Source organism: Anastrepha obliqua, chromosome 3 (genome assembly GCF_027943255.1).
Source record: "Anastrepha obliqua isolate idAnaObli1 chromosome 3, idAnaObli1_1.0, whole genome shotgun sequence".
Classification (NCBI taxonomy): Eukaryota; Metazoa; Arthropoda; class Insecta; order Diptera; family Tephritidae; genus Anastrepha; species Anastrepha obliqua.
This window is the reverse complement of record NC_072894.1, coordinates 10,489,245-10,512,339: the sequence shown is the minus strand read 5'-3', so window position 1 is coordinate 10,512,339 and position 23,095 is coordinate 10,489,245. Positions and strand designations below refer to the sequence as shown.

At 40.0% G+C, this 23,095-nt stretch overlaps 3 protein-coding genes across 3 annotated transcripts; 1 reads left to right on the top strand and 2 right to left on the bottom strand.

Annotated features, from left to right (window-relative positions):
- Nucleotides 1-9,137: 9,137 nt before the first annotated feature.
- On the bottom strand, nucleotides 9,138-11,116 carry LOC129242624 (DNA polymerase epsilon subunit 2). Its single transcript, XM_054879378.1, has 2 exons — nucleotides 10,176-11,116; nucleotides 9,138-10,104 (listed from the first exon to the last, which is right to left on the bottom strand). The coding sequence occupies exons 1-2, from the start codon at nucleotides 10,873-10,875 to the stop codon at nucleotides 9,227-9,229; spliced, it is 1,578 nt and encodes a 525-aa protein (XP_054735353.1). The 5' UTR covers nucleotides 10,876-11,116; the 3' UTR covers nucleotides 9,138-9,226.
- Nucleotides 11,117-16,410: 5,294 nt separating this feature from the next.
- LOC129241278 (protein JTB) lies at nucleotides 16,411-17,209 on the top strand. Its single transcript, XM_054877525.1, has 2 exons — nucleotides 16,411-16,988; nucleotides 17,055-17,209. Exon 1 carries the CDS (start codon nucleotides 16,521-16,523, stop codon nucleotides 16,983-16,985), a length of 465 nt encoding a protein of 154 aa, XP_054733500.1. The 5' UTR covers nucleotides 16,411-16,520; the 3' UTR covers nucleotides 16,986-16,988; nucleotides 17,055-17,209.
- Nucleotides 17,210-18,694: 1,485 nt separating this feature from the next.
- On the bottom strand, nucleotides 18,695-22,001 carry LOC129241169 (patj homolog). The gene is made up of 2 exons (XM_054877359.1): nucleotides 20,228-22,001; nucleotides 18,695-20,169 (listed from the first exon to the last, which is right to left on the bottom strand). The coding sequence occupies exons 1-2, from the start codon at nucleotides 21,872-21,874 to the stop codon at nucleotides 19,117-19,119; spliced, it is 2,700 nt and encodes an 899-aa protein (XP_054733334.1). The 5' UTR covers nucleotides 21,875-22,001; the 3' UTR covers nucleotides 18,695-19,116.
- Nucleotides 22,002-23,095: the final 1,094 nt, after the last annotated feature.

Here is a 23,095-nt window from a genome sequence, read left to right as displayed (position 1 = left end):
CACAAATCTCGCCGCTAGCGAGTATGGTCATACCTCATTAGACTGGTATAACTCACTGTCTTACTGTAATTTTAGGCAGCGCCCGCGTTGCCAATATATGTTAATTTATACCAAAAGAAAAGTTCTATAGTCGCAACCGCTACGGCGACGAAGCACAATGACAAGGTGGCCATCACCTTTAACGGTTGCACTTCGTCGGACCCGAAAAGATGCGCTAGCTATTTTTGCCGACTATTCACACTGCATCCCCCGGCCTCACAAGGGTTTTCAATCTGTTCTTGGCCACTCTCATAATCCCTGACAAGTGGAAAGCAGGGAGAGTGGCCCCCCTACTGAAACCTGGAAAACCCGCCAACCAAGGGGAATAATATCGGCCGATAACTCTCCTTTTCCCAGTAGTGAAGACACTTGAAGCCCTCCTACTCCCACTCTTCACGAAACTCCTGGCCCCAGCCCCACATAAACATGGTTTCCGACTAGTGCACAGCACCACCACGGCCGCGGGCTTAACCAAAACCGCCCCTGCGAGAGGGCCGTCCTAGTAACGTTGGACTTGAAGAAGGCTTTCGACACTGTCAGCCATTCCACGCTACTAGATGATATTTTTCAGTCAACACTCCCGCCAGGTCTGAAGAGGTAGTCCGCCACGTTCCCACGACAGTCGGTTCTACGTTACCAGAACGACCCAGATTTAAATCCGGCCAAGGACTGTCACTTCAACAGCATTCCCCATATATGTATGGGAAATGATTGTGCTGCTACAACAACAACATCAGGTAGTCCGCCAACTATCTGAGCGGTCGTCACTCGTAAGTGATTTTTCGATACCAAACATCCAAACAGAGGAAGATCAAGCAAGGTGTTCCGCAGGGTGGTGTCCTTTCACCCTTGCTGTTCAACTTGCATCTCATACGCTGACGACTACACGATAATGGCGTCGAGCAATAACATTGACGGCCTGTACGCCGTCTACCTCACCGACTTTTCTCGCTTTTTCACTGCGAGGAATCTCCAACTTTCTCCCACAAAGTCCTCGGCGACCCTCTTTACCACCTGAACAAAGGAGGTCAAACTGCAGCTTAAGGTAAAAGTCGATGACACACCAATTCCGACTGATAAGAATCCCAAAATTTTAGGTGTAACCCCCGACAGTTTGCTCTCCGTCTCTGCGCACACAACCGCAATTGCAACTAAAATTCAAAATCGGAACAATCCTCAAATCGCTCAGCAAGCAGCTTCTTTTAGGGTGTTACCGCAGGTTTCCCCTTGCAGACACCTGTTTGAACCAGAGCCGCCTCCCAGGCACGTCAGGAGACACCGCCTCAGTTATGCCGACGAGATCCAGGACAAAACCAACAGGAATTTACTGGGCCAAACAGTGTTTAGACAGACAATAAACGACATTCATCGGGAGACCGTCACCACCTTCCGAAGCTCGCAACCACCGAATGCCGTAATCGGAGTCCAACCACCACCTACAGCAGATGAAGAACTCCAGCTTCCCCGTAAGACTCGCGTAACACTGGCACAATTACGTTTTGGATACTGGAGCAAGTTAAACTCTCACCTATCCAGAATTGGCCTTGGCATACTAAACATACGTCTGACATGTGAAGGCAACTCGCACGACACTAATCACCTTTTCACATGCCCCTTAAAACCCACTCATCTAACACCCCTCTCCCTCTGGACCCAACCTGTCGAAACAGCAAGTTTCCTGGGCCTACCTTTAGATGAGCCAGACGAAGACGGCCGGTGATACACACTGTATTACTGGTACAACAACAACAACTAACCGACAGTTTTCTTCTAAATTTCTTTCTCAGAGCATCCGAAATCACTTGGAGCTCGCGCGGAGAATGTATGAATCGGTTACATAGTACTGTGGGAAAAGCTGGTCAATAATATTGGGTATGGGAATAAGTTTCCGTCCTTTCTTAGCCAATGTCACGAATTAATTAAAAACTTATAAATTTCTTTTCTGTCGTTCAAGAAGCATCTCACACGTCACCAAACGTCTCTCGATATCCCAGTTATCTGCTTTCTGGACTATTCCCAGCGCATGCAAACGTTTACCAACAGTTGATCTGTCGGGGTTCGGCATGCGCCTTCATCCAATAATTATTGTAGTTGAGCATCTTCGAACTTTTTCGGTGCCCCTTCGCGATCTTTATCACTCACGTCGAAATTGCCACTTTGGAAGCGTCGAAGCCACTCTTTACAAGTTGTATTTGATGGAGCGTGATTAACGTAAATATTGATCAATATACGACACGTTTCAGCTGCACTTTTCTTGAAAAGGTAATAATGAGGCATGACTTCCCGTAGACATTTTTGACGTCATATAAAAGAGGAACTTTGCGCTTCTAACGAATGCCAACTACTGCGATCGAGACCTCACATATACACCTTCAAATCACCATTATATTACTAAAGCGAACACAAAAATATTATATGTAGTATCAGCAGCGACACCTCTGTTACGAGGGCGGAAACTTATTCCCATATCCAATAATTTGAAAATCGTGTAAAACTTTTACCAACTTCCATGGCATGATTTGACAAGCTAAATTTTGTTAAATACATCGCAAGTGACGTCAGCCCATCAGCTGATTCTTTCAAATTCGCCCAGAGCCGAATAACCGTTTGTTATCAAGCACTTAGAGGAGTGCTTCATGAACTTCATGAGAGAAATAATTTATTTTTTTTAATTTCTTGTTTTTTTTTGTGACAGGTAGGTTTATGGTCTACAAAAGATAAAATTCTTTGTTGTAGTTAGACGGCTCTGGAATAAAATGATTATATTAACAAAAATTGTTTAAGTTAAAAAAGAAAACACTTACCTTACCACTTGCATGCATGTTGCCCACAAAATTTAATGTTCCTGCATCAATAATCACATATCAACTAAGAAATATGAAATTTATCTCCTGTCATTCGTAGAGAAAGAAACAGAGCTGAGATGCCACAGAGCAATTGAGATGTAATGCAGAGAATGTGATATACTCCCACCACGTATTTTGCAATCTAAATTTAATGCGACGGTGGCGATTGGCCCCAGCACATACTAGGTTCTATTTACAAAAAGACAATCGCTACCGTCCACATGTACTCATATATTATTTGGTAAAGGAGCTCCAACTTCATTTCGTTGTATACAAAAATAACTCAACATTAGAGCATACTTTCGTACTTGCATTCGTACATATGTACATATGTGAGAATATATGGCACACTGATACACTCGTCTTCTTACACACTCGGCTTGTTGGCAATGTTCCAGCACAGCAACCACCAAAATGCCCACCAACATTCGCTATATTCCATGTGCAACTGACGAAACAATATTTTTCTAAATCGGCTTTAGGTCATAAAAAATAATAGGTCCTCTTCAACGGTGGCATATAAAAAATAAGTATTTTTTAGTTGGTTACGTCTCAAAGAATATACCAGCGAACCAAATTATTCAAAATGATTGTTGCATCAGATAGATGGATATGTACAAGTATATGAAGTATGCACTGCAGTCTTAAGACCTAATTTAGGCCACTCTTCTTCAAAATATTGTTGGACCTCTGAAAACCTATATCTCCAGACTACGTCATAGTCGATTCTACGTTACCGGAATGGCACGGATTTGTATCCGGCCAAGGACTGCCATTCCAGCAGCATTCCCCGTGCATAAATAAATAAATAAATAAAAACCTAGTAACTTTGACACGGCGTCGCACTGTTAAGTTGCAGTTACGCTAAGAAATATCTGCGGACAAAAAAAAACGACCAAGCAATTTTTTAGAATTGGCAGTGACTGAGAGAGGGTTCGAGATCTCTCAGATATATTAAACTTGGAATGGAATATTCCGATTTTTTGAAAGTTGCATGTAAGAGGACATTAGCAAACTTCCGGACGGTATAGTTCGTTAAATTCGTAGATATGGATTTTTTTAAGAACAAATTTCTTTGAGACTTGAATGGAGTTACTTCTTATTTAGAGAGTTGCGAGAGGATTTATGACCAATTAAAACGGAATAATTAATGCAAATTAAAATAAAAATTCAAATTAATTTTTCACACGTCCATTTTCGAAATCCTCTAGATTAACGGCATGTGCATATCGTTGTTTTTGTAGCAACAATACTAAACCCTGTCAATGCAGTGTAAATCACCGGTCGTCTTCGTCTAGCTCACTTGCTGCTCCGACGAAGCAGGTTGGGTCCAGAGGAGAGGGGTGTTAGATGAGTGAGTTTGATGGTGCATGTGAAAAATGTGGTTAGTGTCGTGCGGGGAGCCTTCACATGCCGAACATATGTTTAATATGTCGGGGTCGATTCTGGATATGTAGGAGTTTAACCTGCTACAATATCAAAACGTAATTGGGCCAAAAAACGCGAAACTCTCGGGGAAGTTGGAGCTCTTCGTCTGCGATGGGTGGTGGTTGGACTCCGATGACGGCATTCGGCGGTCGGGAGCTTAAGAAGGTGGTAACGGTCTCCCGATGAATGTCGTTTATTGTCTGTCTAAACACTATCCGATCCAGTACTTGTCGGTTCGTTTTGTGCTGGATCTTATCGGCGTAATTGAAGAGATGCCTCCTAACGTGCCGGAATGGCTCGTGTTTTTCTCGACCAAGGGCTGCCGGCCCAGTAAACTAGCCCTGTCTAGTGTACCGTACGGATGTCGTCTTTAGGTTCAATTAGATTGAGGAGAAGCATCAACTTCTAAGAGCTCTCATAGACATGCCACAATATTTAAATTTTTCTATCCGAGTTCAAAGAGACGCATTCTGGTTGTTGGGAGTTTCGAAATATGTTACCGCATAAAAGTGGGTTAAAAAACCAACCTGTTTAAACCTTTAGTCTGACCTCATTGAAACAGTTAGTTTCTTTGTTGTTGCTGTTGTAGCAGCATGACATGCGCTATAAACATTTGGCGAACGTTGCCCTTAGCGACAGTTCTTAGCCGCATATAAATCCGGGTGTTTCCGGTAACCGGTACAATCAGCTGGCATGACAACAGCTCATTTCTCGGTATGACCATTAGATGGCAACAGCTACAAAAACAACTGGTTGGCTAATCGAATTAACCAAGACATTCCATAAATTGCCACAGAAATAACAACCTCCTCATTGACTAATACTTCTAATGCCGAAGCGTTGCCGATAAACATGTTGTTGTTATTGTAGCATCTTACTGGAGGGGAGGATGAGTTGTTGTTATTGTAAACGCATAACGTATTCCACCCACATTTATGGGTATTGCTGCTGAAGTAAGTATACTTGGCCAGATAAAAATCCTCGCCTGTTTGTTGAAAAAAATCGGTAAATTTCGTAAGTAAGTCAAATAACCCATGACTAATAAGGAAACCCAACAACCCACGACAATATCGTAAATTCGCGAAAGAATTCAAAATTTAATTTCACCCCATTGGAATGTGAACTGAATAGGTCTGTTCATGAAGCAAATAGTTCGTAGTTTACTTGCAAAGTACGGAAAAGTGAGTGAGTGAAATGGCTCCCCGACTACTATAGTGTCTTTCAGGCTGAACTGATGGCAATAATGAAAGCCGCGACACTGGTACAGTGTGATGCGGTATCTGGAAATGGCATCTACATTTTCACTGACAGCCAGGCGACGATAAAATCTCTCACAAGACAGTCGACAAACTCCAAGGTAGCCATGAAATGCCGCGCATCTCTTAACGAGATGACTGAGTCATTTCACCTAACGATAACATGGATTCCTGGTCATCGCGACATTGAGGGGAACTGCAGAGTCGATGAACTAGCGAAAATCGGTACCAAATTAACTGATGAGTACATAGACAATAACATAGGCATACCCCTACAAACATGTAAGCTACTCATCCTTGAAGAAATCGTAAGGAAAGCAAACGGAAGATGGCGTAATGCAGCCACCTGGAAAATCGCCCGTCAACTGTGAACCGACTTTCAATGCTAAACGCACAGAATCTCTGCTAAACAGGCACGCCCAAAGGATGGGTGTGCAGCACATGACTTCTGTAGAAGTTGTCTTGATGAGGAAGAGGCAGAGACAATCTTGCACCTTCTGTGCCATGCCTGCTCTATTTAGACGAAGATTTACTATTCTAGGCAGACAATTTTTTACCGAATTGGAAGATCTCAGTTCTGCAGAAATCAGGGATATTCTAAAATTTTTGAAAAGCACACAATGGTTTTAGGTGAAATATGTAGAGCTCCCCACGCGACATGCCAAAATACTGCCATTCGACCGGTTGCCTCCCGATGCCCCGTATTCAACACCTTCACAATGAGGCACAAATGCTCCCTGTAATGGAGCACAACACATTGCTCAGCAAGCAGTTCCTGCTAGAGTGCTACCGCAGTACCCTTGCAGACACCTGCTTGAGCCAGAGCCGCCTCCTAGGAACGTCAGGAGGCACCTACACTGACGGGGCTTCTATTACTGTTAAAACAACAACAACAACGCGACATCACAATAGGCGATGAGCCTGAGTGTTTCCCACAGGACAACCGCTTCAACCTAACCTAAGAATTTGCAAGTGATAAAATACCTGATCGCAATGATGAATGGGAACAAATTATTGCGGACAAAATAAAGTCATGTGATTCCGATGCTCGTTATTTTGCATTTTATTTGCTTTATTATTATTTTGACGTGATAACGACTTATAATTCGATTTAGCCGGCTGCACGCACGAAAAAATGTGTCGTTACCTTGCTCATTTGTCGCTACCTTGCTCATTGCCGTTACCTTGCTTATTTGTCGTTGCCTTGCTTATTTGCCGTTACCTTGCTCATTGTCGTTACCTTGAATGAACTGCAAGCGAAAGCGCGGAACGAACGACAAAGCAAACAAAGCAAACGAACGGCAACGTTCGACATCTTGCTCTCTCCTACTTAAGTGAGCGTATATGTGTATGTATATGCGCATATGTACATATATAATATAAATTCACGTATTTGTATTTGCATATGCCTTCTTATTGATTATTATTAATTTAATTTACTTGAAGAATTTAAAATAAAACCAAGTTTGTTAATAATACCTGTTGTTTTAATGTTATTATTATTTTTTAGCGTGATAACGTCTTATAATTCTATGTAGCCGGCTGCACGCACCAAAAAATGCGTCGTTATCTTGCTCATGCGTCGTTACCTTGCTTGAACAGCATGATATGTTATGTTATGTTATGTTATGTTCTGTTATGTTATGTTATGTTATGTTATGCTATGTTATGTTATGTTATGTTATGTTATGTTATGTTATGTTATGTTATGTTATGTTATGTTATGTTATGTTATGTTATGTTATGTTATGTTATGTTATGTTATGTTATGTTATGTTATGTTATGTTATGTTATGTTATGTTATGTTATGTTATGTTATGTTATGTTATGTTATGTTATGTTATGTTATGTTATGTTATGTTATGTTATGTTATGTTATGTTATGTTATGTTATGTTATGTTATGTTATGTTATGTTATGTTATGTTATGTTATGTTATGTTATGTTATGTTATGTTATGTTATGTTATGTTATGTTATGTTATGTTATGGTATGTTATGTTATGTTATGTTATGTTATGTTATGTTATGTTATGTTATGTTAAAGTATATTATGTTATGTTAATGTTAACTCATTCTCTATATCCATACAAAATATCTATCAAACAAATAAAATTAAAATTTTCTTTTGAAAAATGCAACCATTCAATCAATATTTTCTTATGACGTTATCACGTTAAACTATCGTCAGTAAACCGACTTTACAGACAACCTCTTTTTTTTTAATTTAATACGAGGTAGCTCAAGTGAAAATTTTTTTTGTGATTTTTCTTGCCAACAATTTAATCAGCTATTCGTAAAACTTACAAATTTTTACTGGATTTGCGTTCATGCACTTGTTTCGATATTTTTCTCTCTGAGAGAGAATTCTCGGAAATTAAGTTACTGGCAAATTACTGGATAATTTTTACATGAACAGGCCTAATGATAATGTTATATTTATTCATTTATGTGCTTTGATTACCCTCACATCATACTAACCTTCCTACTCTCCTTTAATTAGCAATTAACTCACACATGAATAGCTAAACGTTTATATTTCACACAGTACTTCCCGTTTTAGTGGCCTGGGTTAACACTTACACTACCAACCCTGCTTAGGTGACATCAAAACATTCGAAGTTTCTAGCAGCAGCAACGCTGACAATTTGTTTTGCCCGCTTGGAATCGTAGCAGATTGTGCGGTGCGTACAACCCACGTTAAGATGATTTTTTACAACCTTTCCACATACTGTTTGTGTGCTATGGAACACATGGTGTGCCGTTGTAAGCGATCTGAGGCGCTCTGATAATGTGCATACATTGTTCGCAATAGGGTTTTGCTGCTGCTGGTGACAATGAGGATGCCCGTGATAATAATGATGTCTCAGCTAATACTCGTTGATGGTTTCGGAACGAGTTCCTATTCTTATCACAGCCAACACACACCTCAGTTGTGCGGTTGACAGCCTAAGACCAAATGCGGTGGTAATAAATATAAAATATTAAGAAGAAAACATATGAATAGTGCATAGATTGCGTGCTTGAGTGAAAGGCATATGCACACATGTCTACACATATATACATATATATTATATATATGTAGTATATACAAATGGCGCTTACGTTGTTAGGTAGATGGCCGAGCTATTCCTCCAATGTGTGTGTGAGCCTACAATTTTAAACCACCTCCGAACGGCAGATGGTTTTTATGAGAAACTTTTTCATGGCAGAAATACAATAGGCGATTACTCTTTGATGTTTGGACCCGCTCCTTCTATTTGACATTGTTCTAGAAATGAAGGGACCTACAGTTTTGAGCAGACTACGAACGGCAGATATTTTTTGAGGAGCTTTTCATAGCAGAAATACCCTTGGATTTTTGTCATTGCCTTCCGCTGAGCGACCACCACTAGAAAGACCTTTCTCATTTTGCTGTTTCATGCGCGGAGATTCAAACCTATGCACTCCCGAATGTCAATCACACACCAACCCATTCGGTTATGACGGCCGCCTATAAGCTCAATAAATGCACCTAAGATGGAGAGAAAGTTATGCATACCTACATACTTACATGCATAGATATACAAAGACTTGATTAATACGCATTAAATATGGTATATGTACATAGCACTAAAAAGTATAATTTCACTTAAAAACCTAAATTTAGAATTCTTGTCATTCCACTGCCATATCATCAGGAATTTCAGAATCCTCAATGGCGCGCGTTGCCGGTATATAAACTTTAAATGCGAATTTCGATTTGACAAATGATCCTGTATTAAGCACCGTGCAGCCGTGTTGCGTTGTAGAGAAACTTTGGCACGAGTCTCCAATAACCACCAAATCCGGCAACGGATATAACCACAATGCGGCATCGTAGTCCCAATTTACTGGCATGGCAATCGGATGTATGGGCGTTAGATGGTTTTGACATATGAGTGTGCGTGCGAAATGTTTTTCGATATTATCAGTATCTGGCGGAAAGTGTAACGTATTCCGACAAAATTTCGCCATCAAATCCAATCGACACACAGCAATCTGTTGCGTACAGTACTGCAACCGACAAGGGTTTGTAGCAAGCAGTGTGCGAGGCCACGATTTTCGCAAGCCCGTCGCAAGTATTTCAGGTAGTGAGGCGCGTGGTAGAATATTCGGTGCAGTAGGATCATCACAGGAAGGCACTAAAATCAAATCTGTTTGCTTTTTCAGTTGATCACAACCAGCGGCTAATGCGCCTAAGGCAGTCAGGTGTTGTGATAATGCTTGATAATTACTGTTGGAAGCGGAGAAGGGTCCCATTAATACTATAGCTACGGGCGGACACGAATCGTAACCAACGAACAACATGCGCAAACGTTCTAAAACCACAGGATTATCTAGACGCACATCTGATAGGAATACCAGAGTAGCCTCGGTGTTGGTACTTTCCAATTCTTGCAGGCGCGTGGAATATTTCAACAGTTTCAGCGAGTCACCACCCCAGCTGTTTTGTGTTCCAAAGAAAGCGCGTGAACTAGTCGCAGGTTCGGCGGGCGGAAAACCCAAGCCATCAACTGCAAATAATTTTATATTTATTGCCTTTGTGCATATATTGAGTGAGTAATATTTTATTAGAATAGCTCACCTTTCAGCACTCCATTATTATATGAACCTTCAGCCAAAACGAAGCAACCCTCACAAAAGAAACCCGAATGAAAGCGCGAGCCACTCAAGTCGAGCTCAATACTACCCGTCGGATCTTCTATGAAAAATTTGCCTTCTTTCAATTGTGTCAGCAATCCAAGTACCACAGCCTCTTTTACCGAGGATGTCGCAAGCAAATTTTCCGCATACTGCAATTTGAACTTCTTCACTTGTGACTCTGCTGAAACACCACCCTGTATAATGATAGGTGCAAATAACTCATGGCGCAATGTCTTCTGGAGCAACATTGCGTATCGTTCACGCAAATGTCCTGCCTTCATTGCCGGCCGTGTCAGAATGCAACGCGGATCGCTGTTCAACTCGAATTTCTTAAATTGGGTATTGTAACGGTAGCGTGGCACTTTGAATGCACTGATCAGGGAGAAAACTGTCTCGCCCTCATCTAACCCAACTCGATTGATTTCGTTTATAGCTTTTTCGAGTGCACCTCGTTCCACTTGCGTCGTTTGCAAACGCTGACCCTGCAAGTTTTCCGTGATAACTGTCAGCCACTTTTCACGCTCTGCATCATCGAACGGAAGGAGCTGCTCGGCCAAATAGACGCTGTTCTCCGAACGTATAAGAAAACCACTTAGCTTGAATGAGGAGGTAATTTTTCTTTTCAGACGATCTACATCCATTATGGAATTAACTGCATATATTTGTTTTGAATATAATCGGCGAAATAATTAAATAACTGGAAACAAACACAATTTTGCACTGCCTGAAGTGGCGCCAAAACAGATGAAACAACAGTGCACCCAAGTTCCAACAAAAAACTGTTTATCCGTCGATTAGTACTACATTTATTTTGTCAGCTATTTTCTATCAAACAATGTCGTTTCCATGGCTAAGTGGTTTCTTTTTCGTATAATACATCATATACCTAGTTAAATAAATAAAATATAAAACAATTTTTTCGAGTTTCTTAATTACTAAAAGGGAAGCACTGTTTACACTAGTGATGAGTGACATTCCACCAGAGCTGTGCATTTAGGACTACGATTACATTTCATTACTTACGATTGCGATTACTGTAATTGTAACCTAGAATTTTATAGCATTATCAAGGCGAATTTATTACAGGTGACAGCAAACACATATAAGTAAAACCCTACATGTATTTGTTGTTGCGTTTGGTGCAAGCATCACGTCAAAACCAGTAGTCAAATGTAAACATACGAATGTAAACATACCAATACATACAAACAAAGCATATCATTTTGACGTAAGCCATACCTACGGCGAAAAATTCAGCTGGGTGAATGCTGTCACCTTAATAAATCCACCTTGGCCCTTATTATGAGCAACATTCGAACTTCGACTATAGTCGAAAGTGCTGATCGAACGAATTTTCATTTAGTATTATGGTGCTCATTCGTTGAAGAATAGGACTATTGTGAATTTCGATCGCTCGACGCATTTACAATAGATAATTTTTCTCAGCTGATACAGCAACTCAAAATAAAAGAAAAACCGATTGTGTTGAAATTCTTTGCTAACAACCAATTTAAAAGTTAAAAAAAGTATTTTTTGTGAAAATGAGAACAACGGAGTTGTGGTTCGACGATTCATCGGTCGATGAAAGATTAGATGTAGAAAACAGCTGAGGGGCGCATCCAACCCCCTTGAAATGGCTTCCACTGAGTAAGTTTAGTATTTTCAAAATGTGTTGACGTACTTAATATTACAGAAATTTCCTTACCGATTTTTAAAGAACTTTAGATTATCTAAAGAGGCGTTTATGAACCTACTGTCCAGTACAGAAAACCAGTTGCAGCAGCAGCACCCGAGCCAAATCCATTCCAAATATTTTAAAGCTAGCCACAGTTCTGCGATTTTATGATCAGGGATCGTACCAATTGAGTTTTGGTAATGAAGGTATGCTAGGACTTGCTCAAACCACTGTGTTTGTTGTGCTATCGGAAATAATAGATGTCCTGGAAAATTATATTTGCCAAAGATGGATACAATTTAGTAGTACAGAGGCTGATCTACAACAAAGAAAAGCACATTTTTATAGCAAATACAGCATAAGAGATGAAATCTCTTGAATATTATAGAAAAATCTAAAAAGTATTAAGCAGAAACCTTTACGCCACAGTTTCTGTTTTATTTTTGTTATAAATTTTCTTTATTCAATTATTCGTCATTCGTCAGGAAATACCTGCCAAGGGAAAATAAAAATGTATTTCTATAAACATCACAAAAAAAAACCATTATTAACCTTAATCCATTTTGCTGCCGTTCTAACTGGTGGTCCCACGCAATTCAGCTCCGTTGTAAATTCCTCCCATTTTTTTGCTGCTTGAACTTTGGTGCAAATCCCTTTTGCGAATTGTGGATTCTCTTCCATTAATGAACTAGCCTTTCTAATTGCTGTTTGGTACTCACGACTTTCGACCTGCATAAAATTAACAAAATTAGTGGCCCCTATTATGAGCAACATTCGATCTTCGACTGTAGTCGAAAGTGCTGATCGAACGAATTTTCATTTGGTATTATGGTGCTCATTCGTTGAAGAATAGGACTATTGTGAATTTCGATCGCTCGACGCATTTACAATAGATAATTTTTTCTCAGCTGATACAGCAAATCAAAATAAAAGAAAAACCGATTGTATTGAAATTCTTTGCTAACAACATTTTTAAAAGTTAAAAAAAGTATTTTTTGTGAAAATGAGTACAACGGAGTTGTGGTTCGACGATTTATCGGACGATGAAAGATTAGCGGAACTAGCTAGAAGTAGAAAACAGTTGAGGGTCGCATCCAACCCCCTAGAAATGGCTTCCACTGAGTACGTTTAGAATTTTCAAAAAGTGTTGACGTACTTATTATTACAGAAATTTCCTTACAGAATTTTAAAGAACTTTAGATCATCTAAAGAGGCGTTTATGAACCTACTGTCCAGTACAGAAAACTAGTTGCAGCAGTGCACCCGCGCCAAATCCATTCCAAATATTTTAAAGCTAGCCACAGTTCTGCGATTTTATGCTCAGGGATCGTACCAATTGAGTATTGGTAATGAAGGCATGCTAGGACTTGCTCAACCCACTGTGTCTGTTGTGCTATCGGAAATAACAGATGTCCTGGAAAATTATATTTGCCAAAGATGGATACAATTTAGTAGTATAGAGGCTGATCTGCAACAAAGAAAAGCACATTTTTATTGCAAATACAGCATAAGAAATGAAATTCTTAGAATATTATAGAAAAATCTAAAAAGTATTAAATAGAAACCTTTACGCCACAGTTTCTGTTTTATTTTTGTTATAAATTTTCTTTATTCAATTATTCGTCATTGGAAAAAAATATGTATTTCAGTTCCTCTACGTATTTCAGCCCATACCTGCCAAGGAAAATAAAAATGTATTTCTATAAACATCACAAAAAAAAAACCATTATTAACCTTAATCCATTTTGCTGCCGCTCTAACTGGTGGTCCCAAGCAATTCAGCTCCGTTGTGAATTCCTCCAATTTTTTTGCAGCTTGAACTTTAGTGCAAATCCCTTTTGCGAGTGTGGATTCCCTTCCATTAATGAAACTAACCTTTCTAATTGCTGTTTGGTACTCACGACTTTCGACCTGCATAAAATTAACAAAATTAGTATATATTTCTTATTTGGTTACTATAAAACCATAAATAATCGCAAACAACTTACATTTTAACAAGTTTACCCACAATACGCAACACAATCGAAAGCAAAATTGCATTCGACTCTAAATTCGGTATTCAACGAATATTTCGACAGGGCTGCACCGCTCATAATACCAAATTGACATTCGATTTTCGATCTTCGACAACCAACGAATATCGAAGATCGAATGCAACTCATAATAGGGGCCAGTATATATTTATTATTTTGTTACTATAAAACCATAAATAATCGCAAACAACTTACATTTTAACAAGTTTACCCACAATACGCAACACAATCGAAAGCAAAATTGCATTAGACTCTAAATTCGGTATTCAACGAAAATTTCGACAGGGCTGCACCGCTTATAATACCAAATTGACATTCGATTTTCGATCTTCGACAACCAACGAATATCGAATATCGAATCTAACTCATAATAGGGGCCATAAATACAGTAATTTTCACGAATTGCGATTAAAATAATTGCAATTAAACTAATTTAAAGATTACAATTAAATGACTCTTAATTTTGAATTTAATGATAACAATAACAGTATTTACTGTAAGGAAACATAGAATTGTGACTCCTTTCACTGCAAAATTGCTATTCATCAGTCACTTAGGAATATTGAGTTTATAGCACTTGAGAACAAATCATAATTGAAATTTAATTGTAATTATAAGGGCCCAGCTCGGTATGGGTGATGTTCTCAATCTCAATTCTCAAAACTTGCATAGATTAATAATTACTGCTAACCAAAGGAGATGGTGATTGGTGATTTTTCATGCTGTGAATTTTGGTGATTTTTTTTTTTTTTTTTGTTGGTGGTGATTTTCTCGATATGGTGAGTTTGTTTCTACTGTAAATTTCTTTGACAATTTTTCTTCTGTGTAATGTAGGCAAGTACGTAAGTTAGATGTCAAGAGTACCCCAGGTACACTTCAAATAGCACTTACGTGCCGTTTTCATACCATAATGTGGACCACTAACAACGAAAAAATTGAGGTAAGAGAAAACCATCTACAACCATGCAGTACTGTTGATGTAGTGGAGGGGAGAAAAGGGATCTAGGCTGGAGAATTTCCTCAAGCCATCCCCAAAGAGCACGCTAATAATCTCAAGCGCCTAGCCTCCTGCTCAACAGTCTCTTTCACTGCAGGATCCCCACAGCTTCTGCAATAGGGGTTGTACGGAATTCCAAACTTCTCCGCATGAGTACCGATCACCCAGTGACTAGTGAACACCGCAATGAGTTTGGAAATTGAATGGCGGGGAATTCCCATCACATTAAGTGTTCTGTTTCTATCGTATTGAGACCATAGTGTTTTTGATACAGCACACGATGAGAGAGACCTATCTTGCGCTTTTTTTTAGAAAGAAATTGTGTAGTTTCCTTTTAACAACGGTCAAGGGGACATCGATGTCTGAGAAGGGGACAACTGAAACCAGTTCTGTCGACCCTTTCCTAGCAAGCTCATCGGCAATTTCATTTCACTCTATATTCCTTTGCCCTGTGAGTACCTCCTTACAGGAGTTTACCAGAAGTGAGCTGCAATACGGCGACGCCATGGCCTTGATCGCAGCCTGACCATCGGAAAAAATATTAATGTCTCCCTCCCAACAGCGATCCCTGCGCATTTTGCATGCTTGCAGGACCGCGAATACCTCTGCTAGAAAAAGGCTGCTCCTTTCCGGCAGTTTAAAGGAGACTGAAATATTGGCTGATTTAGAGAAAACCCCCGCTCCCACTCCAGATTCCATCTTGGATCTATCAGTGAAAACAGATGTACCTATATCCGTGCCGACTCTGCCCTCTTTGATTGTTTAGTCTTGGAGGCTTGAATTGTAATGTGTACTGTAGTTCTGAATTTTTTTCCTGTACAAAATTATTTCATCTATGTTACCATTCGGAGTCCGTAGGCTCGAATCTCCGTGCATGAAACACCAAAATGAAGATCATGTTTTTTTCTAGTAGTCGTCCTTCGGCAGGCAATGGCAAACCTCCGAGCCTATTACTGCCATAAGAAAACTCCTCATAAAAAATATCAGCCGTTCGGAGTCGGCTTAGAACTGTAGGTCTTTCCATATGTGGAACAACATCAAGATGCACACCACAAATAGGAGGAGGAGCTCGGCCAAACATCTAATATAAGTGTACGCGCCAATTACTTATTACTATAATATTTTTATCGCCAATTACCAATTACGCTTCGAATTACGTAATTCGCGATACAAAATTCAAAGTAACTCAGTGCGAAGTGTCTTGCGATATACGAACAAATCGTTGTCTTCCCTAATTTTTATCAGAAAGAAACAATGTAAAAACTCGTTGAATAATAACAAGAAAAATGTTTGTGATAATGCAGGCAGGCTGTGTTTTTCTAAAATTTGTTCAACATAGTGATTTGGAAACAGCGATCATTACAGCAATAAAGTAGCACGGCGATTTAAAAATCGCAGTAGCTCAATTCACCGATAGTAAAAAATCTCTTTATTGCCCATCACTAGTGTACACAAACTTGGCACTACTAAGTATCAGCTGTTTTTGACGACTCATTCGATAACATTTATAAACATTAAAAAACTGCGAAAATATTTATTTAGTGAGCTATCACACTTAGCAAATATTTATTTATACTCAAAATGCTGGAGACCTGCCAAAGACGCCATATGCTACTCGGACTCAGCCTGCTGGTGGCTGCAACCGTTGTAGTGCTCATTATTGAATCTCGTTTTCCCGACAGTGAGAATACTCGCCGTTCGCGTGCACAACAGTTCGTCATTGAAAACAATTCCACATGCTGGCAGCGCGAGGAGTACACCGTTATTTTGGAATGCCATCCATGCACCGAATTCGACATAATAAGCAAAAGTCTAGGTGTGTGCATACACACCCACTACAAAGAGGTTCTCCGATGCAAGAGTGGAGAAACTGTGATGCGTAGTTGCGATCGCGTAGCGCTCATCGATCAGCGCAATTTCATTAAATTTGAGATTACTTGCTTTGTAGTAGGCTTTTTTAGTTACTTGATATCATATGCACGAGATCGAATACTGACACGAAGGACACATCTAAAAATTGAACGCCAGTTGAACCGGATGCATTAAGAGGTATGCATCAATACATACTGCATAAATTCATATATTAAAATAATGTTATTTGTATTCAATTTTCAGATTTCCATTTTGTGGCTTCATTTTAGATGGTTGAAAATATTTCAATAGCTATGTATTGTATAAAAATGTTTGAGACTTTTACACTAAGTTTTCTAAATTAAGTATTAGTTATGTACTCTAAGAATAAAATGCGAGATTGTGTATGCAGACGATAACCATATTTGTTGTACTCTCGCAAGTGTTGTATGACATCCAGGCCTGTGTATTCGTCCGGAGATTAATATAAAGTTCTTTCGAACGCGTTAACTTCTCGGTAGGCAATATGGAGGATGACTCTATATGTAGAAGTCCACGCAAGTGGGGAAAGTTACTGATCGCCATTCACTTGGGAGTGGTCAGAACGATTCTTCTGCATATGGTTCAAGCAGTTCACAACTCCCGGGATTAGCCCAAGTATCCTCTGGGTAGCTTCCGAACACCGTTCGGGAGTGAGCTAAAGTGATATCGACATCATCGCCCTTAACAACCGCGCTGTTAGTTCTGCCTTCTCCAAACCGGATAAAGAGGCAAAGCGAATGGGTCTGGTGGTGAACGAGGACAAAACAAAATACCTGTACCTCCTGTCATCAAAAAACAGTCGGCGCACTCGCGTTTCGGCACCCACGTCACTGTTGACAGTTATGATTTCGAGGTTGTAAAGGACTTCGTATACTTAGCAACCAGCATTAACACCAATAACAATGTCAGCCTTGAAATCCAACGTAGAATCTCTCTTGCCAACAAGTGCTACTTTGGACTAAGTAGGCAATTGAGTAGTAAAGTCCTCGCTCGACGAACAAAACTAACACTCTACAAGACTCTCATTATGCCCGTCCTAACGTATGGCCGATAACAACATGCGATGAAGCGACGCTTTGAGTGTTTGAGAGAAAGATTCTGCGCAAGATTTTTGAATATCGCAGACGATGGAACGATGAGCTGTATGAGCTTTACGACGGCATAGACATAGCGCAGCGAATAAAGATCCAGCGACTACGTTGGCTGGGTCATGTCGTCCGAATGGATACAAACGCTCCGGCTCTGAAAGTATTCGATACGGTACCAGCTGGTGCTAGTAGAATAAGAGAAAAGCCTCCTCTGCGTTGGAAAGATCAGGTGGAGAAGGACTTGGCTTCACTTGGTGTGTCCAATTGGCGCCGGTTAGCGCGAGAAAGAAACGACTGGCGCGCTTTGTTAAACTCGGCCAAAATCGCGTAAGCGGTTATCGCGCTAATTAAGAAGAAGAGGAAATAGAGCCCATTTATTTACTGACGAAAAATTCTCAAAAAAAAAAAAAACAACAAAAAAAAGCTAGCAGGTAGTTTATCTTTACTTCAGATAGTTAACTCGGTGTTTGTCGCTAGGCAAATGCAAACACAAGCAGTCGCAACCAGGTAAAAGTTACCACATAATATATAGATGTATAATTAATTAAATATTTAGTTTACGTAGAGAGCGCGTCTTTTGTTTCTATGCAGAAAAGTACTTGAAGCGGCAGGTCACAATATTTTGTAGAAAAAAGTTAGAAGTGGTTTTATTACCTCTGTGGTATTTTTTACCCAGTAGCGACGAACGCCGTGTTACACTTGTCCTATATTTCTTCTTTAAATTTTCTAACCTTTAACCATTACCGATTATTTTGAAATAATGGAGCCTTTGAGTAGTTTAAATAATATATTGTGAGAGAATATTAAAACAATAATAATCAAATGTGTATGAAAAATACATATATATGAACATACCATGGTAAAATAATATTCTGGCATTAATTATTGCCAGATGGAATGTACTCTAAAAGAGAATAATATGTAAATATGCAATTTAAGTACAGTCGCTCAAGCATTCAATTGAAATAGTTGTTAAAAGAAATAAACGCCTTATAGACGTCAACATTTCTGTTGAGCTCGCTCCACTATTTCGTGCATGATTTTGATGCATCGTTACGACTACTGTAACCTCGAAGTATAATATATTTTAACAATTGCAGCTACACTTAATGAATACATTTAGGTGCACATAAGAATATCCAAATTACTTTATTGCTCTACGCGCTGCCATTTTTCCGGTCTCAATGCTTTTTATCTTATTTTCGCCAATCGGGTATCAAATCCGGTTCAACAATACTAGTGGAAGCATTGCTTAGTTGCATGGAAACGTTCTCGCTGCCACCTATTCCGCTCGTATCAATGGATGCGTCTCCACATTTCGACTCATCGTTGTTGGTGTTGGTACTTTTCAAAGAATTATCTGTCATAGGTAATGGCTTGGCAACACCTATACGAACTACACCTTTTGAGGCACCCTTAAGCGCCTGTACTGCTTGATCTAACGATGCATTTTCCAAGTTAATTGAATTGACAAATAGCAGACGGTCACCGGGTATAAGACGACCATCTAGTTGTGCCACTCCGCCAGGCACTAGCGAGCGTATAACAATTAATGTATCTTTGGAATCTAAGGGATCCTGATAGTCTAGTATGGAGAAGCCCAAACCGCGATCGCCCTTGACCAGTTCGATTATCTGCGGTTCAGACGACCACATTGCCAATCCGGTGAGTGGTTCCAGCGAGCGCGACTTCAACTTATTGAAAGACTCGTCATTGACCGAAACCGCAGTGGCCAAGCTGCCATCGGATTTGGCTTTCACCAATCGATCTGAGGCTGGCAATAAATTCTCAAAATTACTACTTAATTTCTTTAAAGTATCATCCGAGAACGGCATTAATGCTTTCTTGCCGCGCCCACAAACCATGCGTACATCTTGAGGTAACTCCTTCAAGATGGCTACTACTTCTAAATGATTCATTCCAAGCAAACGTTCGCCATTCACCTCCAAAAGTTCATCACCAGATCGAAGTACCCCATTTACACCAACGGGTCCGTCAGCCAAAATCGAACGAATGTAGTGATGTGGACGTACTTCACGTCCTCCCTCGACGTCGACTGTACCTTCTAGGGATATACCCAAACCACCAACAGCAAACTTCTTAATTTGGGCGACTATAACCTCAACATCTGGTCCCACAATTTTTTTCCATTTGCGTATGATCTCTTGTTCAACTTCCGGTGAGAGATCTGGATCAGTGTAGTACTTGTGACGTGAAATCAAACGTGTATTCTTGGCTTGCATCGGTTCCTTGGGAAGATAATGTCATGTCATGATATTTAATGCAATAAAAAGTAGTTTCACTTACCTCTACTTCGGTTAACTCACTCTCCGACTTGCCAATTGAACCGATCGATATATCGGTGGGTATGATCTTAGGAGTCCCATCGATGGAGTCGCGCACTGCTATCATTTTTTTGCCAGAACCAAAACTACTCAAAGTGGTCGTTTGTACCAATGAAGAAGATGGCGAAGTGACGACCAAAAATGCATCTGCGCCCGTGACTGGTGGCAAACTGCCAATGCTGTCCAAAGACGGATCGTGTAGCTCCTCCATAGCATGTGTTGAAGATAGCGCTTTAGCCAATGTGGATGCGCGTTGTGATGTGACTGGTGCTATTGGAGAAGGCAAATTGACTCGCGAAGGTGTCGACGTCCCACTTGGTATCTTGTCATTGGCAGCAATGGCCTGCTGCAATTGTTCGTACTTGGGACCACGTAAGTAACGCTCCAGTCGCAGATTCACCACTTGTCCTGATTTCTTCAACAATTCAACCGCCTGATGATTAGAGAATCCTTGCAAAGATTGGCCGTCCACCTCAATAATACGATCGTTAACACGAATACGACCACTCATGTCCGCAGCAGAGCCTTTTGATACGCTCTTCACAAATATACCTGAGAGTTCCTCTTTTTCGCAAACATAACCGGCTATAGTAATACCGAGGCCATTAGCATCTTTGGTCAGCTCAACTTGTAGCTTCTCGGTTTCAGGCAACGCCAACAATTCATCTAAGTCGATAGTAGGAACGGCCATTGGTGGACGTTTGGAAATGTCATCTGAACGATAAACGAAGCGTTCGTCTTCTGTTGTAGTTTGTGGTGTAGACGCTGTAGAGCTCTCCCCAAATATCTCAGGATAACCAGTAGATATTAAGTAACGCTCTAATTCAACTGGGTCGACCAGCACTCGGGTAGGTACAATAGCACTACCAGGTTCAAGCGCAAATTGCCCAGGCGAAGTGTGCTCCATTGGACGCGCCACTACGAGACGCACGTGCGTACCCGATTGCCGCAGCACTGCTGCCACCTGCTCTGATACCATATCGTGCAAATTCACATCGCCAATTTGTAAAATGTGATCGCCTGAACGCAAACGTCCATCGCGATCGGCGACGCCACCCGGCAAAATAGTTTTCACAGTCACACCCGAAGTACGCGCTCCAATGATGCCAAATCCTAGTCCGGTACCGTCATTGACTAACTCAATTGCTTGTATTTGCGCATAATCAGCAGAGAATAGATCGCCAGCTACTTTAGAATTTTGCGACTGTGGACGGCCTTGGTCATCGGTCTCTACTGCGCCTACTAGGGCAGACGGAGTCAATTGCCCACTACCAGGGCTGCTTGGTCCGGAATGTGGAGAAAGCGGTGCTGAAGAAAAGTCATACATCACATCTCCACCATTGATGCTCAATACCAGATTACCAGCCACGTCAATATCGAAATCATTGGGAAGCATCGACGGGTGCTGCGCTAATTGTGCATTCAATTCAGAAAGTGAGTCCTGCACATGTACAATTGTGCGAAACACAGGATCTTGCAATATATCCAATATTGTTTTGAGGCTCTCGGCTGTCTGCATTTGCAGTTTTGCATCGTCAGACTCATCGATGCCCTTCTTAACAGCTTCGATTTGCTGAAGGGCACTAGAAATGTCCGCTCCCAAATGCATTGGAACGTATATTTGACCAATATTCTTCACAAAAGGCGATATTATCACTTATATATGGTATATTTTCTCTGCAACAATTCGTAAATAGGTGGAGACTGCATAAATTTTCACTGTTCGACTTGCTTCACTAATTGAATTACAAAAAGTGATGCAAAGTGCACAAAAATAAGTGATGCCAAACTTACTGCACAAGTGTGGCCAATTACACTTTTATTTTAGCTGTCTATTTGTTTGCACCACCATTCGTAAATATTTACAACAGAGAACGTTAATGCAGAGAACGTAAATTCACATGAATTCATATGAATTCACGTTCTCTGGTAAAAAGGTAGCAGCAGTAGGGTTGCAATTTTGAATTTTTGTGTTTGAATTGTCGAAATTTTGTTTAAGTTTGTTTATGGATTTCCACATTTTAGAGACCAACAGAAAACATAAAATACTTTGCTCTTCTTTTTCCTAGGCTAAAATTTAGTATAATGTATATCGCTTTGGAAAAAACGGTAAAAAGGGGGTGATAGAGGGGTGTATCCCCATCTTAAAACTGAAAACAGAACCTGCCGGAGGCTTATAGTTTTTAAGTAATTTAATGTTAAAGTTCTCTAATTTAGCGAAAAGTTGGTGTTGCCATACACCTGAAATGAAAACGAAGTTCGCACGCAGGGATGTTCAGTGGAAGGTTCATTGTAAAACTGCAGTATTTTTTGCTGTAATTTAAAGTTGAGAAATAATTTTGAAAATAAAAACATACAACTCATTTAAACTTAAAAACAATGATATTAAGCGTATCACAAAAAATAATAAAGTAATTAAAATTAAATTAAATTAATTAACACAGTATTTTTGCGTGGAACTCCTTATCGCGTAGGCGGCCTTCGGCCGCGCTTCAAAAAAATAATCCTCATCAGTCCAACTCCGGCTACGCAATGCACAGTATTTTTGCGTAAAACTCCTTTCCGTGTTAAAACCATTGAACCCAAAATTAAAACGTCATATGCGTGTATGTAGTAAGCAGGCACAATAACCCCCATTCCCATCATTAACACTAAACTCAAGTAGTTAATTTTTGTTTTCATTTGCAGGCATCCGGCAACACCATACTGTTGTAATTCCAATCTTCTTCTTGTTCGCGCTTAAAATTGGAATGTGATTGCATAGGCAAATGAATTTGCATTTAATTTTAATAGATATAATTAGAATATTAGCATAAAAATCGGTACAAAC